This window comes from Megalops cyprinoides, chromosome 3 (genome assembly GCF_013368585.1).
Source record: "Megalops cyprinoides isolate fMegCyp1 chromosome 3, fMegCyp1.pri, whole genome shotgun sequence".
In the NCBI taxonomy this organism is placed as follows: Eukaryota; Metazoa; Chordata; class Actinopteri; order Elopiformes; family Megalopidae; genus Megalops; species Megalops cyprinoides.
Genome location: NC_050585.1, coordinates 37,358,191 through 37,379,451, shown reverse-complemented (window position 1 = coordinate 37,379,451; position 21,261 = coordinate 37,358,191). Strand labels below are relative to the sequence as shown.

The following is a 21,261-nucleotide window of genomic DNA, read 5'->3' as shown; positions in this document are numbered from 1 at the left end:
GAAAGTGATTGGTTTGACATACCATAGCCATGTCGAGAACACCCTATTTCCTCCTTCTATGAATTCACTGTTGTAAAAAGAAGTCATAGACAAAAATTCATACTTTCACACGTTTGTTTATCCTTTACATATAATGAGATTGAATAAAAGCAATGCATTAAATTTATCCCATGCAATACGTTTTTCACATGTTTAATCGCAGTTCCATTTAAATGGGAAATTATATTATTGTTTCTTGATCTTTGTTATTCCATTACACATTTCTCTTTTGTAATCAGCCTACTATTAATCACTTTCCATTTCAGTTCATTTACAGTTCTAACGTCGATTTAGGAATGTTTCACCTTATCTTGTCTTCACTCATTTTATATCAATCGTTTATCTATTTTACACTCTGGAGAAGCGCTCGACAAAAAATTCTACTATGCTGAACTTCATCGCAAATGAAATGCGATTGCGGTACTGAAATCAGCAAAAAAAGTCGGACACTTCAAAGGATGAATCGTTCATTTGAATTGTCCATGCGAAAACTCCATTACCTTTTGAACTTTAATACAATCCCATGCCTAGTTTTCAGACATACCACCTTCACAAAATGAAACAATGACAAAGGTGGAATATTCCGTCCACAACATCCCAAGATTAAATCCAGCAACAACCGGGAAGGATTTATTCGATTCTACGTGTATTATATAGGCCTATCACATTTGTGTGATAATACAGCGTGCCAAATGCTACTAGTGTGTGAGGGAATTCTATGTGGTATGTTTTGACTGTGAAATATGTGAAATAAAGGGAGTTAAGATGTAGATTAAAATGTGCAGCAGGCTACACATAGTCATATCATAGTTCGATCCGTTTTTCTCTTGGGTTGTGAGACTTCGGCTGCTGTCCTTTCAGAACCCTTTCCACGCTTCCTAGCAAATTTACTGCGCGCCTCTATGACGACTACCCCTCAAACTGTGTAACAATGTGGCGACTTGATAGAAAATAAAGTCTCTGGGGACCGCCGCAATAAAGAGCGCTGCTTTTACATTGACTTAGATTAGAGCATATAAAACACAGACTTGGTCTTGGCCAGTACTCGTGTCAGTCTCTACGTTTAAACCCTTATCTCACAACAATTTGTACTTTTGCACCGGTCCTCTCTCAACCAGCCGTCTTCTCGGTTTGTAAGACACGGCTCCCAGAATATTTGCAGGCGTCCGCTATTGGTTAATCGTCTTCATCTGTCAAACAGCGTAGGCGGGACTCAACTCGTTGTTGCTCCCGAGAGGCAAGAGAGGCTAAAGCTGCACTTTTCTGTTCTGTTGGAAGAGCATCCCTCTCTAGCGCTCACTTGCAGTTTCAGTATCTCAGCGAAGGGATCCCGGAGAGCTGTAGGACTTGACGGCAAGAAAGGCAGCCGTACATGCACGAGGAGCCTATATAAATTGCACGCCTCACCTGGATAAACCTGTCTTCGTACAGAGGGGAAACGGAGAAGCGAATCGAGTGTCGCAGCACAGCGGGCTGAAGGAAGCGAGAAGAATATGATTCTCAAGCAGCATCTACTCTTTGCCCTTTACAGCTTCTGTGGGATCGCTCTAAAAGGTAAGTGCGGTTCAAACTTTTAGGCGTATTACTTCATTGGCACAGGGCGATGTGTCCAGACTTGACCAGTCGCGAAGCATTCTCGGCACGTCTCAACGGGCAAGGGTGCAGTTTTATCTTACGGATTGTGTCGGAAGTCCATAATGTAATGGAATGACGTTTTTTTCTGTTTAACTACATGGGTTTGGTATCCACCGTGCACCCGAGATAAACATCCACATATTTGTTACTTATAACAACGCATTCATGTATGGTTATAGCTATTCGTTTTGATCACTGTTTGTTCCATTCCCCACTCCTTCCAATGGAGACAAGTTTAAGAATGCTCCGTTGTGTTGAACTTTGCAAAATGGAGGGATAACGGTGATTACGATTTTGTACTAATGGAAGAGCGGGTCTCTGCAAAACAAATAAGCATCGACTCTGTTGTTAAATACATGTGTAAAAATGCTTCTGCGGGAACTTTGGTCATAAATGTGCTCGTTCATTGTCATCTGCTGGATGCTGGACCTAGAGCTTTAAAGGCACTATTAGTTAAACGGCGCCCGATGTGTTTTGTACTTGAATAGCTAGCGTATTAACAGAACGCACACCGCGCAAAGGAAACGCTTTAGTGAGATAAGCCTCTACATGTTAAATGTAGGCTCAAATAAATGTATGTATTGAATACGGAATGGGCAGAGATGCAAAATGATGTCGTTTGTTGTAACTGTTTATGTTCATTTTCAATTATTGTGACTATCACTGTGTTGGAAATTTAATACAGTTTTTTCGCTGAGATGAATCACTGGTAAACTGCGACGTAAAATCGAGTTTTTTTGGCGTCTTAACTTTATTTTAAAGGATATTGTTGGAAAAAGGAAAACATTTTTGTCGTATCTTTTGGAGAGAGATTCATGCAGTTAGATGCTGCATGGACGATAATATGGTATTTGCAGTAGTCTGCATCTTGGGGTCGTGGTAGTATCAGCTTTTCTTTCTATTACGCTACCGAAACGTCTCTCTTTCAGCGGTATTGGTGGTGAACTGCAAACTACATTTTACTGTATGTAAGCCGTTTAGCTCTGCATTAAAGGCGATAGCCTACACGGTTGCAGTACAGTTTTTTTTTCTTTTTTTAGTTTAACAGATTTTTTTTTACCGAACATACTGTTACCCGAAGACAATAAACCTGGGGATGAGAGTGGTCCTGTAGTTATTTCACATTTATTTCGGAATAAAGCGGCAACTTGTGATCGTGTACAGGTTACTCGTTTGGTGCATACTGATTTACTACAAACATGCTCAATGTTGCAAGGTCAGGTCGTCTGTGACCTGAATACATTGTTAATAATGTGTTGAGCTATGCAGCTAGAGACGGAGATATACACATGTATATGATCTGTTCAAAATCAAGAGCGCATGGTTGAATTCTTCCGTTTGGACATTTAAAAATTTATTTAACATTTTAAACAGATTTAACAACCGAAACTGACAATGAGCTAGAAAATAAATGCAGAAGAGACGCTACTGAAGTTGACCGATTTCCTTCGCTTCGCATTAGTTATTTACTACAAATCGTCTTATTCAGGGCAGCACATAGTTTACATTTGTTACATGTTAACCATTTGTACAGGTGACTGTTTACTGCAACAGCACATATTTGCTTCAACGACGGTGTTCTGCCATACCGTTGGAACTGAGACTGAAAACTCTGTGTTAAAACTCTTCACCCGCTATACCGTACTGCCTCCCTGTACCACGGTTCATCTCTCCGCGTCTCCGGGACAAACGCAGCCACCGCCCGCTTCCATCCTTACAGCGGCGCATGTGCAGTTCTTAACTGTACAACAGTAATACCTAAAATTTTAACTTATGCCATCTATCTATCCATCTGTCTGTCTATCTATCTATCTATCTATCTATCTATCTATCTATCTATCTATCTGTCTCTGTCCCTGTCTACTCGTCTTTCACCGGCTTGCCGATGGTTTAGGTGTAACTGTCGATAGATACGTTTGTATTTGTTATGTTCTGATGGTAACCAGATTAGAGTAGTCTTTTTACCCTGAGATGGAAGACCGTCATACAGGAAGGTTTTTTTCAGCTTTCAGTCTGTCTTGAAAGTCTCCGGGACAGTTACAGTTAAGTTATTAGAAATAGATTTTTTTTTTTTTTTCGAGAAAACCTATTTGTGTTTTATATGTAGGAAGAAGTCTGAGTAGAATGGCACACAATTAAAAGATAACAAATTAGTATAATGTATTAACCAAAGAAAAGGCAAGAAGTTTGCTTTTCTTGTGCTAAAGGTCACCCAATCAGAATTGCTCTGCTTAGGTCAGTCAGGTCTTCTGAAGCAAAAGTCAAACAATTCTGACCTTTTTCTTGTCTGGTATTTCGGTAAATATGACTCTTTCCCAGCAGGTGTTTACATACCAAACACGATACAGTAGCTGCTTGTGCAGGTCATGTATATGTGCGAGGAGACCCTAACTGGTGTTTTGTTGTGATTTCTGTTTTGATCATCATTGCCAAAGACTACGCAGTTATAATCAGAGTTGATTAACAGCATTTCTCAAGGCATCGCTTTTAATGAGTTGGCAGTGATGCCAGGACTGAAGTAATATATTGATTTCTCTATGCCTCCCCCTGGCAATAGATGAAATTGTTTGAGTCAGTGAAAGTTCTGTAAAGTCCTGGCTGGCACAAATAGCGCTGTCGCACAGTACACCAGCAAAACAAGGACTAATCTTGACATTGCGTCAGAGATGGGGAGAGAAGATGTGCCTGGAATACCAACAATGTCTGCAATAAGTACACACATAATGGAATACTTGATGTCTTTGCTTATCACAGTCCACAAATGATGAGATTAAGCGCTGACACTCGTCTCTGTTTAGCATCCAAGAGGCAAATAATCCATCTATTTTCCTCTCATGTTTTTTATTGACTTTAATTTAAAGTGCCAAGGAGAACTGTCAGAGCAAACTGCTTGCCCAAAGTTTACTTTCATTAGAGTGCCAGCACCCTGGTGTGCTGTTGAGCTTGGGTCATTTTTGCTCCTGTTTTGTTTTGGGGTTTTTGCCCTTTTGTTGTGAATTGTGGCTGCATTGTACATCTCATGGTCTTCACTGTGGTGGATTTGTGTAGTGATGCTGGTGTGTCAGCATGCAGAGCCAGTAGGGGCGTTGTGCACTGTACTGTGCATAAGGTGCCCTGGATTTATGGATGGTCTAAAGCCTTGGTGTGTGTAAGTTACCCTTGTTTCATGGTTTATTTAATCTCTGGCAGCATGTAAGGTGCCTTGGATGGTTTGTTATGGTTATGGTTAGGTTAGTTTAGTTAGATTAGGGTTAGGATTAAGGTTAGGGCTGGTTCCTCAAACAGTTCAAGACAGGTTTTTATGTGCCTGGTACTGCAAGAGGAGAGACTGATATAGCTGTTGCATGCTGTTTCAGTATAACTGTTGTGCTTGTTTTATACTGTTTTAGACTGCGTGCAGTCTTCCGCACAGAATGTCATATTTATGATTGGCATTACTGCCAAACAACAACATACAAGCCTCACATGCCTCCTAGGCTTAATGTGACCATTTGCTTATGATAACTGAATTGTCATGTTGTGCTTACATACCAGAGCAGGACCATGCCATGAATAGAATTCACAAAGCTGGGGATGCACATGGAATAGAGAAAGTCATGTGACAACGGTGGTAGGAGGGGCTACAAGACTCTGTTTAGAGGACTGTTGGTGTTGTTGTTGACACTGTGGTGCACAGGTCAGGAGTGACAGACCTCAGTCAATTCAGATTTTGGAAAGCCACATGACTCTGTGCTGTAAATTCCTAGGCACTTCCTCTAGCTCTATAGGTGGACACGCCCACAGCACCGTCCTTTAGGGAGTGCATGCCGACAGCTTGAGGACGAAGCAATTATGTAAACTCTGCGTAGGAAAACAGTGCACGGTGGCTCAGAGCATCTGTGGGGTGGCACGGGGTTGTGTGAGTAATTGTTGTACTTGACAGCTTGCTCAGGGATGTGTTAGAAGGAGTGGGAGTGTAGCGGTAGGCGGCCGGGATGTATATGCCGCGTGCTTGTGTTCACAGCTCCTGACCGGCACTTTCCTGTCTCAAGTGGATTTCATGTATAGCTGAAGAGGATAATGTTGGCTGCGGCTGTGCTTTCCATGCGCTGCGTAAATGCAGAAAATGTCCTCTCATCGAGTGGATTTAGGCCAGGGTTGTTCCGCGGCTCTTTTTTAGTACGCGGTTTTGTAGACACATTGTCCTTGTTGGTCTAAAATTAAACCCCACCCCGGCCGCCGCAGAACTTGAGGCGCGCTACATGAATTCTGGGTGCTTGAATGAATGAGTGCAGGACAAACACGGCCCAAGAGAGGCTGAGCGCTGCAGCTCAGTGGGCCTGTAGCTGGGTCCGATGGGAGAACGCGGCCGCACTCCTCCTGTCACTGCTGCCCTGAGGTAGGCCGCCTACCTGCTCGAGTAATTCCACCAAGCTGAGGACAAGGGCACTGCCAGTCGAAGGCAAAGCGCATTCCAGAATCTCAGAGTGCCGCGAGGAATCGCTGCAAGATGCAGAGCACCCTCGCTCCCATGACAGGATGGCCTATCGTACAATGAGCCCCCCCCCCAGCCCCCCCATGTTCTACAGGTCAGAATCTGCTCAGGTGAGCTAGACAGCGCACGCTAATGCACTCAGACAAGTGAGAAATGGAGTAAGAGATTAGTTGCCATTTTTGCTGACCGTGATTCGATTTCATTTGGCATTAATTTCTCAGGGAGCGCCACAGAGGCGGACAGGCTCTCGGCTCTCTCCGCCCATCCCTCCCGTGTTTGTGTTTGTTTTTTTTTATTACTGTAGTGTTAATCAGATGAGTGGCTTTACAACCAAACCTAAGCCCCTTGGTTTTTGGGGACAATGGAGAGGAGTTAAGAAATGAGAAGCCAAGCTTGATTGGTGAAAGAGGAAGGAACTCTGGATTATTATTATTTTTTTAAAATTTTACACAGCAGTAGTGACATCATGAAAGTGTTACAGACACCGTTCATTCTCTGCCTGACAGCAGCTCTGACCCAGAGAACGTTTCCCTTGTGTGCCTGCAGACAGATCCCTGCTGTGATGGGTGCGATTTCCCATGATCAAAGCCATGCTTTTGTTCTTTCAGGTGTTAAAAAAGTTCAGACAAAAAGAAGGTAAAGGCACAGTGCCTGGAACAGGGTCCCTTACAGAGAGAGGTATACGATTTCTGTGAGTTCTTCCATCACCCCCTCTTTCCCCCTCTTTGTAGAGTATAGGCATTCTGGGTAAACTTCCTCTCTGCTTGGCAGGGAAACAAAATAAAGTGGAGCTGAAGCATGATCACCATAGCCAAGCAGCACCAATGATAATTATTCAGGAAGGAAGGGCTGTGAAGGTGAAGTACATGAATCTTACAACAACAGCAGTAATTGGCTATATTATGAAATTACTTATAAATATAAATAATGCATCTTTTATGATACCGAAGGGCAGGAGTTTTATAAGATCATATGCCCAGGCAATATCCTATTATCCTTTGTGAACTGTGATCCACATCACTTTATTAACATATCATTGCATTGTAGTCAATAATCAGACAGAAGCTAATACAAAGATAACAGGCTGGACTGAGTTGCATCTCAGAAGGCTACTCTTGATGTAATGCAATTATTATCATCGTGTTTGTCATTAGATGATATCTTAGATACCTTAGTAAGATGTTTTGAACGTAAATATATATTGTATGTATTATATATATATATATATATATATATATATATATATATATATATATATATATAAAATTCCATTTTCTTCAGATCCAAAACTCCAATCTCATTCCTTTTGATGGTAGTCTCTGATATTGTTCAGGGACTTTGTGTCTCTCCATGAGAGGAATACATTCAGCCCAAGCAAAACCCAACAGATAAAACTGGAGGAGAGGAGATACTATATTAGATTTTATTTCCTGAAGGACATTGATTCTCTGACAGGGTGGGATGAATAACAACTTGTTTCAAAGTAAATGCTGCAGACCTAAGAGACTGCAGTACTCTATGGGCTCCGGTCAAACCAAGGCTGTATACATTGTTGTTCTTTATTTAGGGAAATTAGTCATCTATACTTGCAAATGTCTCTCAAGTGAAAAGTTGTTTTTCCAGACAGTGATACCCGCTGTCACAGCTCATGCAGGGATTGGACAGTGAAATATATTGAGCGGTGCATCTGATGGCTGGCTCTGCAAATACCTGCAGCTCTACTGTAGGTGTAAGGTAATGTGGGCTCAGAGGAAAATAGGTGAAAATATGAATGACAGCCCTGAGCCATTCCTCTTTGAGGTTTGCAGGAAATTGAGGGGTGGGAGGGGTTTCTTGGAATCATTATGTTTCTGTTTCACACGCTCTGTTTTTGTCAGCTGTCTGCAAATACACATTGTGGATTGTGGATATCCTTGGTGGCTGTTCACCTATAGGGAACATGCCATTTGAACATAAATGATGAATGCCATCAGCAGAGAGGATGATTAATGTTTTACAATCTGGGATGCGGATATATTTCCCAGACTTATTGTGTCAACCGCCTGTTGAAACTGTGATGAAAAAAAAATGGCAAAAAGAGTGTAAGCGTAATCGGCGCTGTTAATTTCTGGAGCCAGTCAAGATTACCCGTCTGTCTTCTCCTCCCATGATTCACTGCCTCATGTTGTTTTGGGTGAAGTTGGTGGGACCAGCTGCACCGTGTGGGATGGAATTTCACACCTGTGCCGAGAATAAACAATCAATTAATCAGAAACATAAGACAATTTGCACATGTTAGCACACACACACACACACCACAGTAGTGATTAAGTAAGCTTCAAGTTTTTCAACTGTTTTTCTCTCACCACAGATATTTGTTTATGTTGGTCATACGGATTGAATCACTTATTTCTAGAAATGTGGATTCATTGACCTGTTTTTCATTTATACATTTCTGGTTAGTTTTATTTTAAAACCTTTGTACCGTATAGTAATACATTTACCTGCAAGTATGGTAAATGTTTCTGTTGACAGGGTCAGTTAAATCAGTCTGATTTGGCAAATGCAGGTATATGTGCCATTAGTGTTCTATTAGCTATTAAAGACATGCATAATGAAAAGGAAGATACAGTATGCTAGAGGAGATTATAATAAGTGAACAGATAAATGTTGCTGTGACATAGTCAAAGCGAACACCTACCTCAAGGCAAGCAGACATTAATTAGGTTCTGTTTGGAGTCCAAGGGAGGCAGAGGGAAAAAAAAAGAAGATTAAAATGAGGCTTGAATTTTTAAACGCGGGATTTAGAAGTGTAATTCATAATATTAATTGACATGAAATGTAAAAGGTTGCCATCGTTGCGAATAACAAAGACTTGCATTGCTGTTTTTTGCACCCATTGACTGAATCCTTCCTTGTTTGCCAGGCAGTGATTAACGCTTTTGCCAGTGACTGTGTCATTTTGCTTGCTTTAGATGTTGGGGGTGGCATACAAGTTTCAGTATGGAAAGCAAGGGGAAGCACTAACACATTTTTCATATCATGTTTGACCCATATGTTTTGACCATGAAATGGCTTGATGAAGAGCAGCAAAATAAAATGCAAAAAAACAAGAGTAATGAAAATAAGTAAATAAGTAAATAAGTAATGAATAAGAGCAAAGAGCAGTGGATCGAAACCAGCACTGAGAGCAACTCGCGTGTGCCCAAACAAGTAACACTTAATTGAACTAGTTTGGTACCTGCCACTTCTCCTTCTTGTGTCCTTGGATATAACAGAACACAGCCTGTAGTGTCAGAGGGTACTGAGGCACTTAATACATCATCTGTTCTACGGGTCACAATGGGGAGGCATAGCAAAGGACTTTTTGAATGCAGGGATTTCACTCTGTGTGACGGCAATATGGAGAGTCTCCTTGTGTTCAAGATTGAAAGAAATAGAATAACACTGCCTTGCTCCCAGTGCCAAAATAGAATGTGACTGTGTTATGTTCACATATCCTTCTCCTCAAAGTATTATGTACATGTGAGAAGCACAGCACAACTTCCTGGGAATTTGCGAAGACAGATTGTGTGTCTGTAGCCCAATCGGCCTCGGCAGTGGTATCAGGTAACGCATTTTACAGCGCGAGTGGTATTGCATTACTCCGGTGCATCATTAATAATATAATATGGGAGATATTCTCACTTCATTTTCAAATCTGCCTGCCACCTGCTGCTGCCACCAGATAGAGGAACCAGCATGGAAATATGCGGGCTCCATGGCTAAAATGTTTCTCTCTCCTCCCATGCTAGAGAGAGGGAGAGAGGTCCTTTTCAGCGCTGCTTGCTGTGGGAGATAATTGACTGCTGTCCTTACAGGTTCAAATCTGTAAACGTATGCTGACTGCAGCGAGATATTAAATAACTTGGAATTCATGTCTCATACATTTTTGAGTAAAAAAAGAATTCCAAACAGAGATAAAACAGGCAGCTTAATGTGTGGGAGTTTGATTAACTGTTTCATTGTACCATCCTTGCAGGTACAAAACTGTAAATGCATGCTGGATGCTGTGAGATTTCAAATAACCTGGAATATGTGAGGGGTATTTGTGGGGAGAAAAACAGATAAGAAGTATAAAAAACACCAAGATTGAAATAAACCACCCCAGCACCTTTTTTCGGCTCAGGCAGTTGGATATGTTGTGTGTGTGTGTGTGTGTTTTTATTTCTGCATTTTTTCAGCATTGCCTGGTAGTGGGAACAGGTTTGGAGTAAATTGGTGCGTTGGTTCACACTTGGCTGCATTCCTCTTTGCGGGTATGAAACTTCACTGCGGGGAGACGTTTCAAAAATCTGCCTTGGTGCAGCTCTTGGAACAGAGGGCTGCTGCAAGAAAGGACTCAAGTGGAACAATTTATAACAGTTAAAAAGAGATCAACTGTGACCCCTGGTTCAGAATGCATACTTAATGCTTGAACAGGATTATTCCCGCGTGCATTGTTGTGTTGGAGGCGAACGTTGGTGGAGAGAAAACCCCAGCGCCATCCGCCTCCTGCCAGTATGTTGCGGACCCATTATAAACAATGCATGAGGGAAAAGAGCCTTCACTTATTGATTGGTTGTTCAGGAAATCTGAAAGTATGTCAATTTATGCTGCAGAAAAAACCCAAGAAGAGTCAATGTGCAGTATAATAATGTTCTGTAGTTATTAAAAAAGTATTCTGTAAAATGGTGCATGTATGTGTGTGAGTGTACATTTTTTTTTTGCATTGTTATCTATTATCTGATGAATGGCTCAATTTTATGTTGCTTGCAGGTGGTTTCACTCAAAAATACAATTTTTTTGTCATATATTTAATTAAGCACAACATGTTTCTACCACAGGTCCTTTGAAGAGTGCTTCTGTTGTGTTGGTTATTTTAGTTGGTTCAGTTTGATTCAGGTGTTTTTTGCAGAACCATATTGTTTTTTTAATGACCTGGCTTTGCAAACTGTTTTGGTTCCACAGAGAAAATGGGAAGGCTATTATAGTTTAAATGTCTTCCAATTATTGCAAAGTCTACCCTGTCACTTGAAGGGATTTTGTTTTCTGAATGTGTTCCTATGAGCAATCAGTTGTGCTGTGTTGAATTTAAGACTCCGCTGTCAAACTGCAGGGCACATTATACACTGCACATTACCCTGGAGTTAAATTTTGCTTTGAAAAAGTAATTGGCAACAGGACTAGCAGTTTTAGCCAGTTTTACAATTTCGGGTTGAATGTTTCTCATGGTATCATTTACCTATTTTCATAATTTTGCTCCTTGTCATCATGCAAATGTTTGAGTTTGTTTAAATTGTGTAAACTTATTAAGATATAGAAGCGTGAATCCCCAACTGCTGATTGAACCAGCTCCTATTTTGCTGCAGACCAAGTTTGTGGGTGTTCTAATTCCATCATTCACTTTGGAGTGTCAGGGAATTCAATTAAACTCTTATTTTACTTACAATTACACAATTCCCTGGCTGAGTTTCACACATGAAAGTTTCCCACTGGCAGTATATGTTTTGTTCAGCATTTGTCCGGAGTGATTTGTTGCAGTTTTCATTTATTTCTCTGCTCTAATTTTCAGTTTGTAGCCATACAGGATCTTAATTACTTTCCTCCTCTGCTTCTCCTGAATTTGAAGTGACTGATCCATGCATTTAGAGCCGGGCTCACTGGCGTGTCTGCTGGGCACAGATTAAAGAGCTCTGAATGCCAGGAAGGTAAGCGGTTTTAATTTAGGGGAGAAGCAAATGTATGTATCCTGCTCGGACTGCCTCGCCCCTTGGGTGTGTTGTTTAGTAGTATGAATTAAAGAGAACAGCACCGTGGTAATGAAAACTTTTACAACAAAAAGCTCATGCAGCATTTTCATCCATCCATCCCTCCATCCCTCCATTCATTCATTCATTCATTCATTCATTCATTTGTTCATTCGTTCATTCGTTCATTTTGCAGTTTCAGTCATTTGTAATCCAAGGTCTTTAATTCAGGTCAGGCTGGTTGTGAAACCAAAGGCTATTCTTGGACACAGTGTGTGAAATGAGCAGGGTGTTAGTGTGAACTACACCTCACACTAATACCCTAACTCAATTGACAAGAAATGGATCTCTCACTTCTTGAATGATATGTGTTTTCACTGTGTTTAGCAATACGTCAGCTGTCCAAGCTGTATTTCCTGACATGTTTTCCTCTAGCTCTATGTAGAAAGGAAGAAAATGCAAAAAAGAGAGCCTTAGATGGTGTCTTTCAATGTTGTAAATCTGCAACTGTCAATATTCCGCTTTCCCATTCCCTTCCGCAGTTGTGATAAAAATGGATCTTGCCTGGTGATTATATTTTTGGCGACTGCAGCACTAATATCCAGCGCTGCTACAGTTTGCATCCTGAATGAGCGTACTGCTGTCTCAATAAGCCTTGCTAATCCTGGGGTGCTTTGTGGCATTGGGCATACGTTGGCTGGAAATTCTGCCCATCTGTTGTATATGGGAGCCCCATTAGAGTTACTTCAGGAGTGAGTATATTTAATGAGGGAATCCTGAGCACAAACACATGTAGCTAACTGAACAACTGAAACAAATAATGAAGAGGTAATAATAATAATAATAATAATAATAGTGATGGCGATTATAGCAGTAATGATTTCAACGCAGGAGAATTTTTTTCAGCACCTCTGAGAGTTCCAGCGAGTAAATTGGCTGTTTATGGAGACCCCCACATTCTCTTTACACGCTGATTATCATCAATTTATTCCTGATTTAACGGGAAAGATAAGAAACCTGATCTCTCCTCTGAGGTTTGAGATTATGAAGTGGTGTTGGCAGTTCTGTTCATTACAGTCAGGCCATCAGCACTGGACTGCACTCTGTCTGGTGTCTTCTGTCTCACGGGCTTGCTTTTTATTGGAATCCTTTAAACCCTGAGTGGATGCAGGGTCAGGGTAAGGCTGATTTTAAAAAACATTTTTGCTTTACTCAGTGGACACTGTTGACTCTATGCACTTGTTGAATCCTTGAGCAATGCCCTGGGATTCAGTCCCAGAGACATTAACATGCAAGTATAATCAGACCAGTATCTTACTGTGTAAAAGAAAACCTTTTGGGATGCATGCTTGTGCTAATACCAGCCATATTGTGCCACACTCACTTGATGGTGTTTGTGCAGACTGGGTGACAGGATCAGCATAAAAGTGACAGCACGTGCCAACATGTGACATTCAGTTGGCTGCCTGTACACGATCATTAATGAGGGTGTATGTAAACTTAATCGAAATCTCTAGAATGAAACTGGGTTTGAAACGGCTAGGGTCATGAGAGGTGACAGTTGGTGTCAAGATCAGTGGCTGTGCGTGGAGGGGCCAGTCTCTTTCATCCACGTGGCAGCCTCTAAAGGCCATCCTCAGAGACTCAATATGCATTGCAGAATGAAGCTGCTGGTTCATTTCGTCCCCCTACAGGGGGAATCAAAGATTGATGTATGTAGGTTTTTCATGTGTTCCAAATGTGACATGTTATGTCACATGCACATGCACAGCGGAATTATCATCTGGGTGGCATTCTCAGACCTTTTGCTACACTGTACTGTGGAACTGTCTGGTTCTACCCGACAGCATGACCTCTGGCATAGGAGTAGAATGTGGAACAAAAGAGGATTAATCACACTGAAGTGGGGGAAAAATTAAATTTAGAAGCTCAGGCTCTCACAGAGTGCCTCAGGTATATACGCCAAGAGCTTTTCCTCCAACCTTTTTTGCTATAGACAGGTTTGCCAAGCCAACCAAACCATACACCATTACCATTGCAACGTTTTTCAGAAAACATTTTTAGTTATGCTTAGAGTTGATCTGGTGGTGGATATGCAATGGAGTGGTTGTGAAACAAGATTTCTTAAGAAGACCCATTTATTTATTCAGCACAGGCCCTGAAACCAGTGTAAAATATACCAGTCAAAGTGTACAGAAACAGCACGCAATGTTCAATTCAATGCAAATGCAAATATTCCTGATTCAGTAATGCAAAAGGCACATACATAATATTCAAGTCATAAACCAGAGAACAGACATGATAATTTTATTCCACTTCAGAGACATAAACAACTCCCCACATTAAACATGTGCATTTCTCATGGGACACACACAATGGTTCAGACTGGATCTGATGGAGTAACTCCATAAAAATACCTATGGTGAAGCCTGCAGCCCCTATCACTTTTGCACACATCTACAAATGAACAAACAAGCAGCAGCTTGTAGTCCTTCAACTAAACCATCCAACAATCTTAGCACATTTCATGGCTAAAACTCACTTTGAAAGCTATTAATGCTGGCTGAAAAAAGAAAAATTCACCATGGCCTCACTACAATGATTTAGTTTATACATGATCCGAGAAAAACTGGTGTTTATAAGGCCCTGGCTTCCCCAGTCCAGGGCAGCGATTTTCGTTACACGAAAGCGTGTTTGTAGTGAGTACTTTGGTAAAAAAAACACTGTTCCGCATGAGCATTAGCTTTCTCCACAAGAGAAATTGAAATATTTGTGAACAATTGGCTGTAATTTTAGTTGGAGGTTTTAGTATGATTTTCTTGGCAAGCAAAGCATGGTAATTTTGTTAGCTATGTTTAACACTTTTCAGATTGTCTTTTGTAAGTATCAAAACTTATAAATAGTTTCAGTCAGTTATTGTCTGTCATTAAACTACTGAGTACTAGGACACACTCCTACACACAAAACGAGGACTTGATGGAATGCTCTCATTTCAAACACAAGAGAGACTCTGATGCTTGTGAAATGGTGAGCATTATGAAAATGGACAGAAAGTGTCACCCTCTCTATGATAATCCAGCCATTCAGAAAAGAAATTCAATGAAAAGAAATGGAAAGAAATACGGAAGCAGAGGGTGTGCGTGGATATTCCATTTCAGGTTTGTATATTTAAGTGGAAATGGATCCAGAGTAGATTGTGATAATGCAAACGAGACACATAATCAAAAGATGAACTGCAACTGCCAAGGCGAGGGCCACTTCATACTGGGGCATATATTATCCAGATTAAGTAGCTGTCACAGAAATGATATTGATAAACTGTTTAGTGTAATCCTTTGTAGTCCTGGGCTGTAAATGTGTCTTACAGTTGACATGATTGTCCCCAGTCATTGTTCAGGGCCTCTCAGAAGGAAGAATTTTCTCTGTATTTCTCAAGAGTTATTTTTCAGGATCCTGATGGGATGCTATTGGCTTGATGATTTTTCTCTGTCTCGTCCTGTGGCTCAAGGTCAACAGAGCCATCTGTAGTGCACAAAACAGGTGAAGGATGTTGGCCTTCCGACTATTCAAAGTCTGGCATCTGCACCAGCTTCCATATCCTAAAGCACATTTTCAGTGTTTTTTGTAATTGTTGCAAGAGGGCATCACATTTGGTGAAATATGTTTATATGTTTTGTAAACTGATCTGGGTAAAACATCAATGAAATTAATGGCTTCTTGTAGAACCTCCCTCCCTACTTAAGGTGAAAGGTAGGACATTGATTTCGCAGACAAAACAGTAAAGTTTGTAATATTTTGCTTATGCTAGGTGATGTCTATGTATGAATAAATGAGTAAATACAAGGCAGCTCCTGTATGAATATTCAACTCACGATTGACTGAAGAAATTGAAACGGTTGTTGCACAAATTGCATCTCTGGTTTACCTAAGAGTTGATAGACACTACAGTGTGAATGTGATGCAAGGTAATTGCAGAGAAAACAGAGTATGATCTGAATTGTGACAGTGCATTAATAAAAAAGGCAGTAAATAAACATATTTAGTGTTGAACTGTATGTATGTAAATAATTTCCATTTTTGTGTGCGCTCAAAATGTCAGAAAGATGGCTCAATGAATAATACATATTTGAAGAAGACAAAGAACCTTTTTGTCATTGCAGGTTTCACAACCTGGGCTAGTATCTGAATCAGTCCCATGGTTTTCCCAAAGGGGGATAGTGTTCTCTTTGTACAAATTGGACAGGAGGAGGAATAAGGTAAAATGATTCCAAATGATGTTGCTGGTATAGAAATGGGGCACTGTCACTGACAAAGGCATGCAGCATTGTAATCGTGCATCTGTGCCAATCAATGACTTCACCCTTCTCTCCAGTGATAGACTACTACATTTACCTCATTTATATCAAATTCCATTTTCAGTCAAGAAGGGGGGATCGGGTTTGGTGGGGTCTCATTACTTGTATCAGGAACAAGCCCTTGATGTGATGTGTTTAAAAATAATGCAAGTTACCTCTGCAAATAGAACCATGCTTTTGTTATTTTTATAGTCAGCAATGGCATGTTCTACATCCTCAGTGATTGTAAATGACTTCAGAGCGCTAATTCTAATTTTGGTGAGCTTGCAGTGCTACCATATTTTTAATGTCATGCTGTTGATGCAGCAAGTTACTGCTGTATTTGCAAAGTGAAGATGGTGTGAATTATGCTTTAAGTGAATTATATTTTATCCTTTATGTTTGAAATGGGCTCAACTAGGGTGTGGCTGTTGGGCCTTTGTATCCCTAAAACATTAAAGATAAGGCTACATTGAAACATTGGTGGTTTCCTTGCTCTGTTGAAAGTTAATTTCAGAATCTTTTGTAAGGACTAACCAGATAAGCAAATGATGAACTGAATACCAGTAGGAGTGGGAGTGGGAGCAACTCTATAACTCTAACGTTTTCCTTGGATGAACTCCTGTGAATATGAATGGAAGACATGTTTCCTTCTCAACTTTACATATGCCAGTCCATTTTTTCTCTCTCAAATGGATTTCCTACAAGTTAGATATGTATTGAATGGTTTCTACCCTTTGAAGTAAAAAAAAAAAAATGAAGTGGAAGACAAAAAAAGTGACTTAAGTTAAAGCATTTCTTCAACCTTATTAAATAATTTTATCTTTCAAAGGTTTGCCAGAGTGTGTGTAGGCATTGAGGGTACATTTGTTACCGGAGGTGAAGAATGAAAGTGCTGAAACTTTATGGCCTTGGAAAGACAGATCAGCAGTTTGTTCAGGACTTGCATGCAGGTTTCAGGAACTGGAACACTTGGAGCCTGAGAGCATGAAGGAGTGAGAGGGAGACAGAGGAGGAGTGAGAGATGTAGCTCCCGAAGCTGATTGCCAAAAATGGGAGAGGAGCTACGAAATAGAGTGGAGATGTGAAGAAAATAAAATTGTGTGTGTGTGTATGTGTGTGTATAATATAATTCAAAATAAAAACACTGTTAGTCACAGACGAGCGCTGTCATCTGTCAGGGATGTGGATAGAGAATTCCCTTGTTGCCATCATAAACTGGACTGTCCACTACTTTAGGCCAGCTGTCTTCAAACCCTGAATGCTTTGCAATCGACCCTTGTGTTCATGCAAAACAAATCTCTTCATTCCTGCAGATTACTCTTTGCCTCTCTCAGTCTGCTCAGGCTCTCAGCCTGTTGCTTGAGGCTTGAAGGAACGACCAGCAGTAGGCCAAACAAGCAACACGTGGTCTCTCTGTTGCCTAGACCATATAGCCCAAAAATTTTCCTTTGTGAATCTACCATGCAATACATGTGATATTTTTCATTATTCTTGTGTTTAAAAATACACCATTACTACTATGAAGGGACTGTGCAACTGTGGGTGGTCTGAAGAGACACTCATGTTCAATTATGGGATGTTTTTTTATTTGTGAGTCGGAGGAGGTTGGGGAGGGAGTGTTGGCTTGGGTGCAGGTTTGTTATACAACTTATTGCCGTTGTCATTTTAATAGTAATTGACTGATGTCACTTTTTGCCTTACGGCAAACAGTGACTTTTCCTCTGTATGCCAAGAGCACATTATCTGTGTGAGAACATGCCCCCCCCCCCCCCCCCCCACACAATATTTACCACATTTTTCAGATTATCGTAATGTGTCCACAGTATGATGTGAAGTACATGTGGAAAGTGCGGATGATGTCTGGGAGGTCTGCGGATGAATTAGACTTCTGACTTATGCTTTCTCCATGGAAGGATGCAAACACTGCCCACTGTGACAGTGACCCTGCCAGCGCCAAGCCTGTCCAGGGATCGTGTCACGGGAATTGGGATAAGCATGCAACCTGTTGGCCATCTAGCTTCCAGTGGACTTCAGTTGCTCCTCTGTACAGCACAACAAACATGTCAGAAAGGCAGACAGCAGATGAGATAAACGCTTTTATATGTTAAAGGCATGTTTAAAAGAGCATGAGGTCAGCTTTGACCACAGAGTACTTTATCAGGTGTTCATCTTATCAGGTGGGTTTCATCCTGTGACCTGTATATCGGGTCCTGCAGCAGCCTCTGTTCTTAATGCATTCAAATGTCAACTTTTTTAGCCCCTGATGATTGTGAGTTTTTATGGTACAGGATGAGCCTCTTCCGAGTTTGATGCCCAGTGAGTGGATATCAAGATAAGCTCAGTCTGTGTCTAGGAGTTAGATTCAGAGATGGGTAATGCTGAAGCTGATAAATAATGCAGGAACTACAGTTTGTAAAATAGTGCATGATGATAGGGAATCGGCATTTTAACAGTATATGCTGATATAAGTAATATATTCAAGTTAATTCATGTCATTGGTGGACACTGTAAGAAAATGCATCTTGCCCTCCCACATTACATAAGGTCATAATAGCCCAGTAACTTTTCCTAGAAATAGTTGCATGTCCTAAATTTTTCATAGCATCTCATTATGCTAAATGTCCAGGATTGACCTCCATAATCAATTTTAAATGAATTGTTCAGTATGTTTGGTGGTTTAAATTGGTCCTCCACTGAACTAAGAGCATTTCTTTGTCTTTAAATAATTGAAAATGTAAAATGAGTCCAACGGACCAGAATAGTGTGTTCGAGAGTGCATATGTCTTAACTATTTGATTTCCAATTTCCAGTAGTTTTATGTGCTTTTTCTGATATCACTAAGCAATGAAATCGCTTCAATTTCCATTAGCCCACTCTTTTAACAGTATCGAATGGAGGGGTTTATGATAGATGACAGCAGATATTTCTTGTTTATATGGTATGCATACATGTATGTGTGCGGGCATGCATGTATGCTTGTATGTGTTTATGTATGCCAGTGAAAGCTTTGAATTTGGTGTGTGTTGAAAAGACATTAAATATGAACACAGGTGTGTGTGTGTGTGTGTTCATCATTGGTTTTTTGTAATATTGTTTTCTTGTAAAATAGTGGTAGGTGGTTTTTTCATTGTATTATGTGTATTGGACATTCAAGTGGCTGGAAGTAAATGGATCTGATATTGAAGGCTAACATTGTCACTGGATTATTTCATTGATCTGGAGAGAACACAGGCTGGAGCTGTTACTGGTTAAAACAAGTCTGAGTCTGAGAATTCCACAGTTATAAAGCCTCTCTCAGATTTTATAATGAGACAATCAATCGTTGGCATTACAGATATCCCCTGAACATTGTCTTTTGTTAACTGGGTTTCATTTTGTAATATTATCCCTCAACTCCACCTTTTCCTCTGCCTACAGCACAGACAACCACCCGCACAAGACAGGCATGCATTGTCTTTGTGTGAGTTTGTATATGCATACATGCCTACGTGTGTGTGTGGGGGGGGGATGTCTTACACTTCTGACAAGTACATTAGCACCTATCTTAGTAGGTGTCCCTTTACAATGTCCTGCTTTCTTCTATATTATGCACTTCATATAATGAAATCAGCACTTGGTCCTTTAGAGGCACAAATCTAGTGACTTATTGGAGTGACTCTGACACCAGTACTGTGTTTATATACTATGCACGGGCACCACTTTTTACATATCTTTTGTACAGCTGGATTTGTGCAGTTGAAAATGTAAAAGCTGTTACACCTTTTTTGTTTTGGTGGGGGGGTGTTCCCACAATCCTCTCACATTCCCTCCAAAAGTCCTGTTCCCAGTGTGTTTGTTGCCAGGGCAACAGTGCCTGTGTCAACTGGATTGCATTGTGATGCCCCCATGCGTGCATAACAAGAGGCCCTGAGCTCCTCCATGAACTGTGTGATTATGTGGCTCTAAACTCTGGTTACGGGTCGCACATTGTTCATATTATTAATTCGTTGTGTTCAGGCTTCCCTTGGCCTTGTTTCATTGACAGCCTAACGATTGAGCTGGCCAGTAGAGGGGTGTGTATCATTTATAAACTTTCTGAGAGGCCAAAGAGAGTGAGCTGGGATCCATTGATCTGTCTTTGTGAGCAGACTCTATGATGTCCATTAGCGGAATAGCAGAAATGTGCTGCAGACTGTACAACCGTTTGTATTAGATTCCACCTTCCGTAAAAGTGGGTGCTTCTTGGGTGCTTCTTGGGTGCTATGGAAACATTGAAATAAATAATGGATTGAATGATGAAATGAATAAAATGCATCCCAAATGCATTACTGCCAGTGAAAGGTTTGCTTGAAAGCTTTGACTATTGCTGATATGACATCACCACACCACTTGTTGTTTACCTGACAGTTTCCTTATATTGCAGGGAGTGATTGTGCAAAGCACCAAAAACAGCAGAGGCATATCAAAGTTCTTTTAAGTGGGTGCCTTTATACAATGCTGTGAACACTCATTCACATAGATGGATTCTTCATTTGCTGTGTCTAGTTAATAGAACAGCATTGAAATGCGACTCTCTCAGGCTGCAAAACTTTCATTGCTGCTCACTCACTTATCAAATTCATATTGCTACGGCCTCAGAGAAGCATATGCTTTATTTATATACACATATACTAAATATATTTTCTTATTTTTGCACTGGGTTGGAGAGGTGGAATGATGAATGTCAGTTAATTGCTTCCAAGATGTAAGATTGCAACTCTAATATGGCCCTCTACTTGTGTTTTTGAGATCTGATTGATGGTTCCTTATGAAGTGAGATCGACCGCCTTGCCCAACAGTCTGTCTAGAAACATGCAGCTAAAGACATAACCTTATGAATGACTGCTAGGTGTTTGAGATGCAGCTGCAGTGACAGTAAGCTTCTGTGTGGACAGACACAGATGTAATTAAGTCACAATCACACTTATTGGCACAATTACAACCTCGGTGGCATTGTGTGCTCCTCCATTGTGCATAAATGATTACCACGACCACAGTAACTTAATAAGCA

At 40.7% G+C, this 21,261-nt stretch overlaps 1 protein-coding gene across 1 annotated transcript in view; it reads left to right on the top strand.

Moving 5' to 3' along the window:
• The first annotated feature begins 1,276 nt into the window (after positions 1-1,276).
• Positions 1,277-21,261, top strand: part of LOC118775372 (cell adhesion molecule 2-like) — a 316,581-nt gene continuing 296,596 nt past the window's right edge. The window contains exon 1 of the mRNA XM_036525265.1: positions 1,277-1,593. Coding sequence (XP_036381158.1) covers positions 1,533-1,593 — 61 coding nt within the window. The 5' untranslated portion in view covers positions 1,277-1,532. The remainder of the gene's footprint in view (positions 1,594-21,261) is intronic.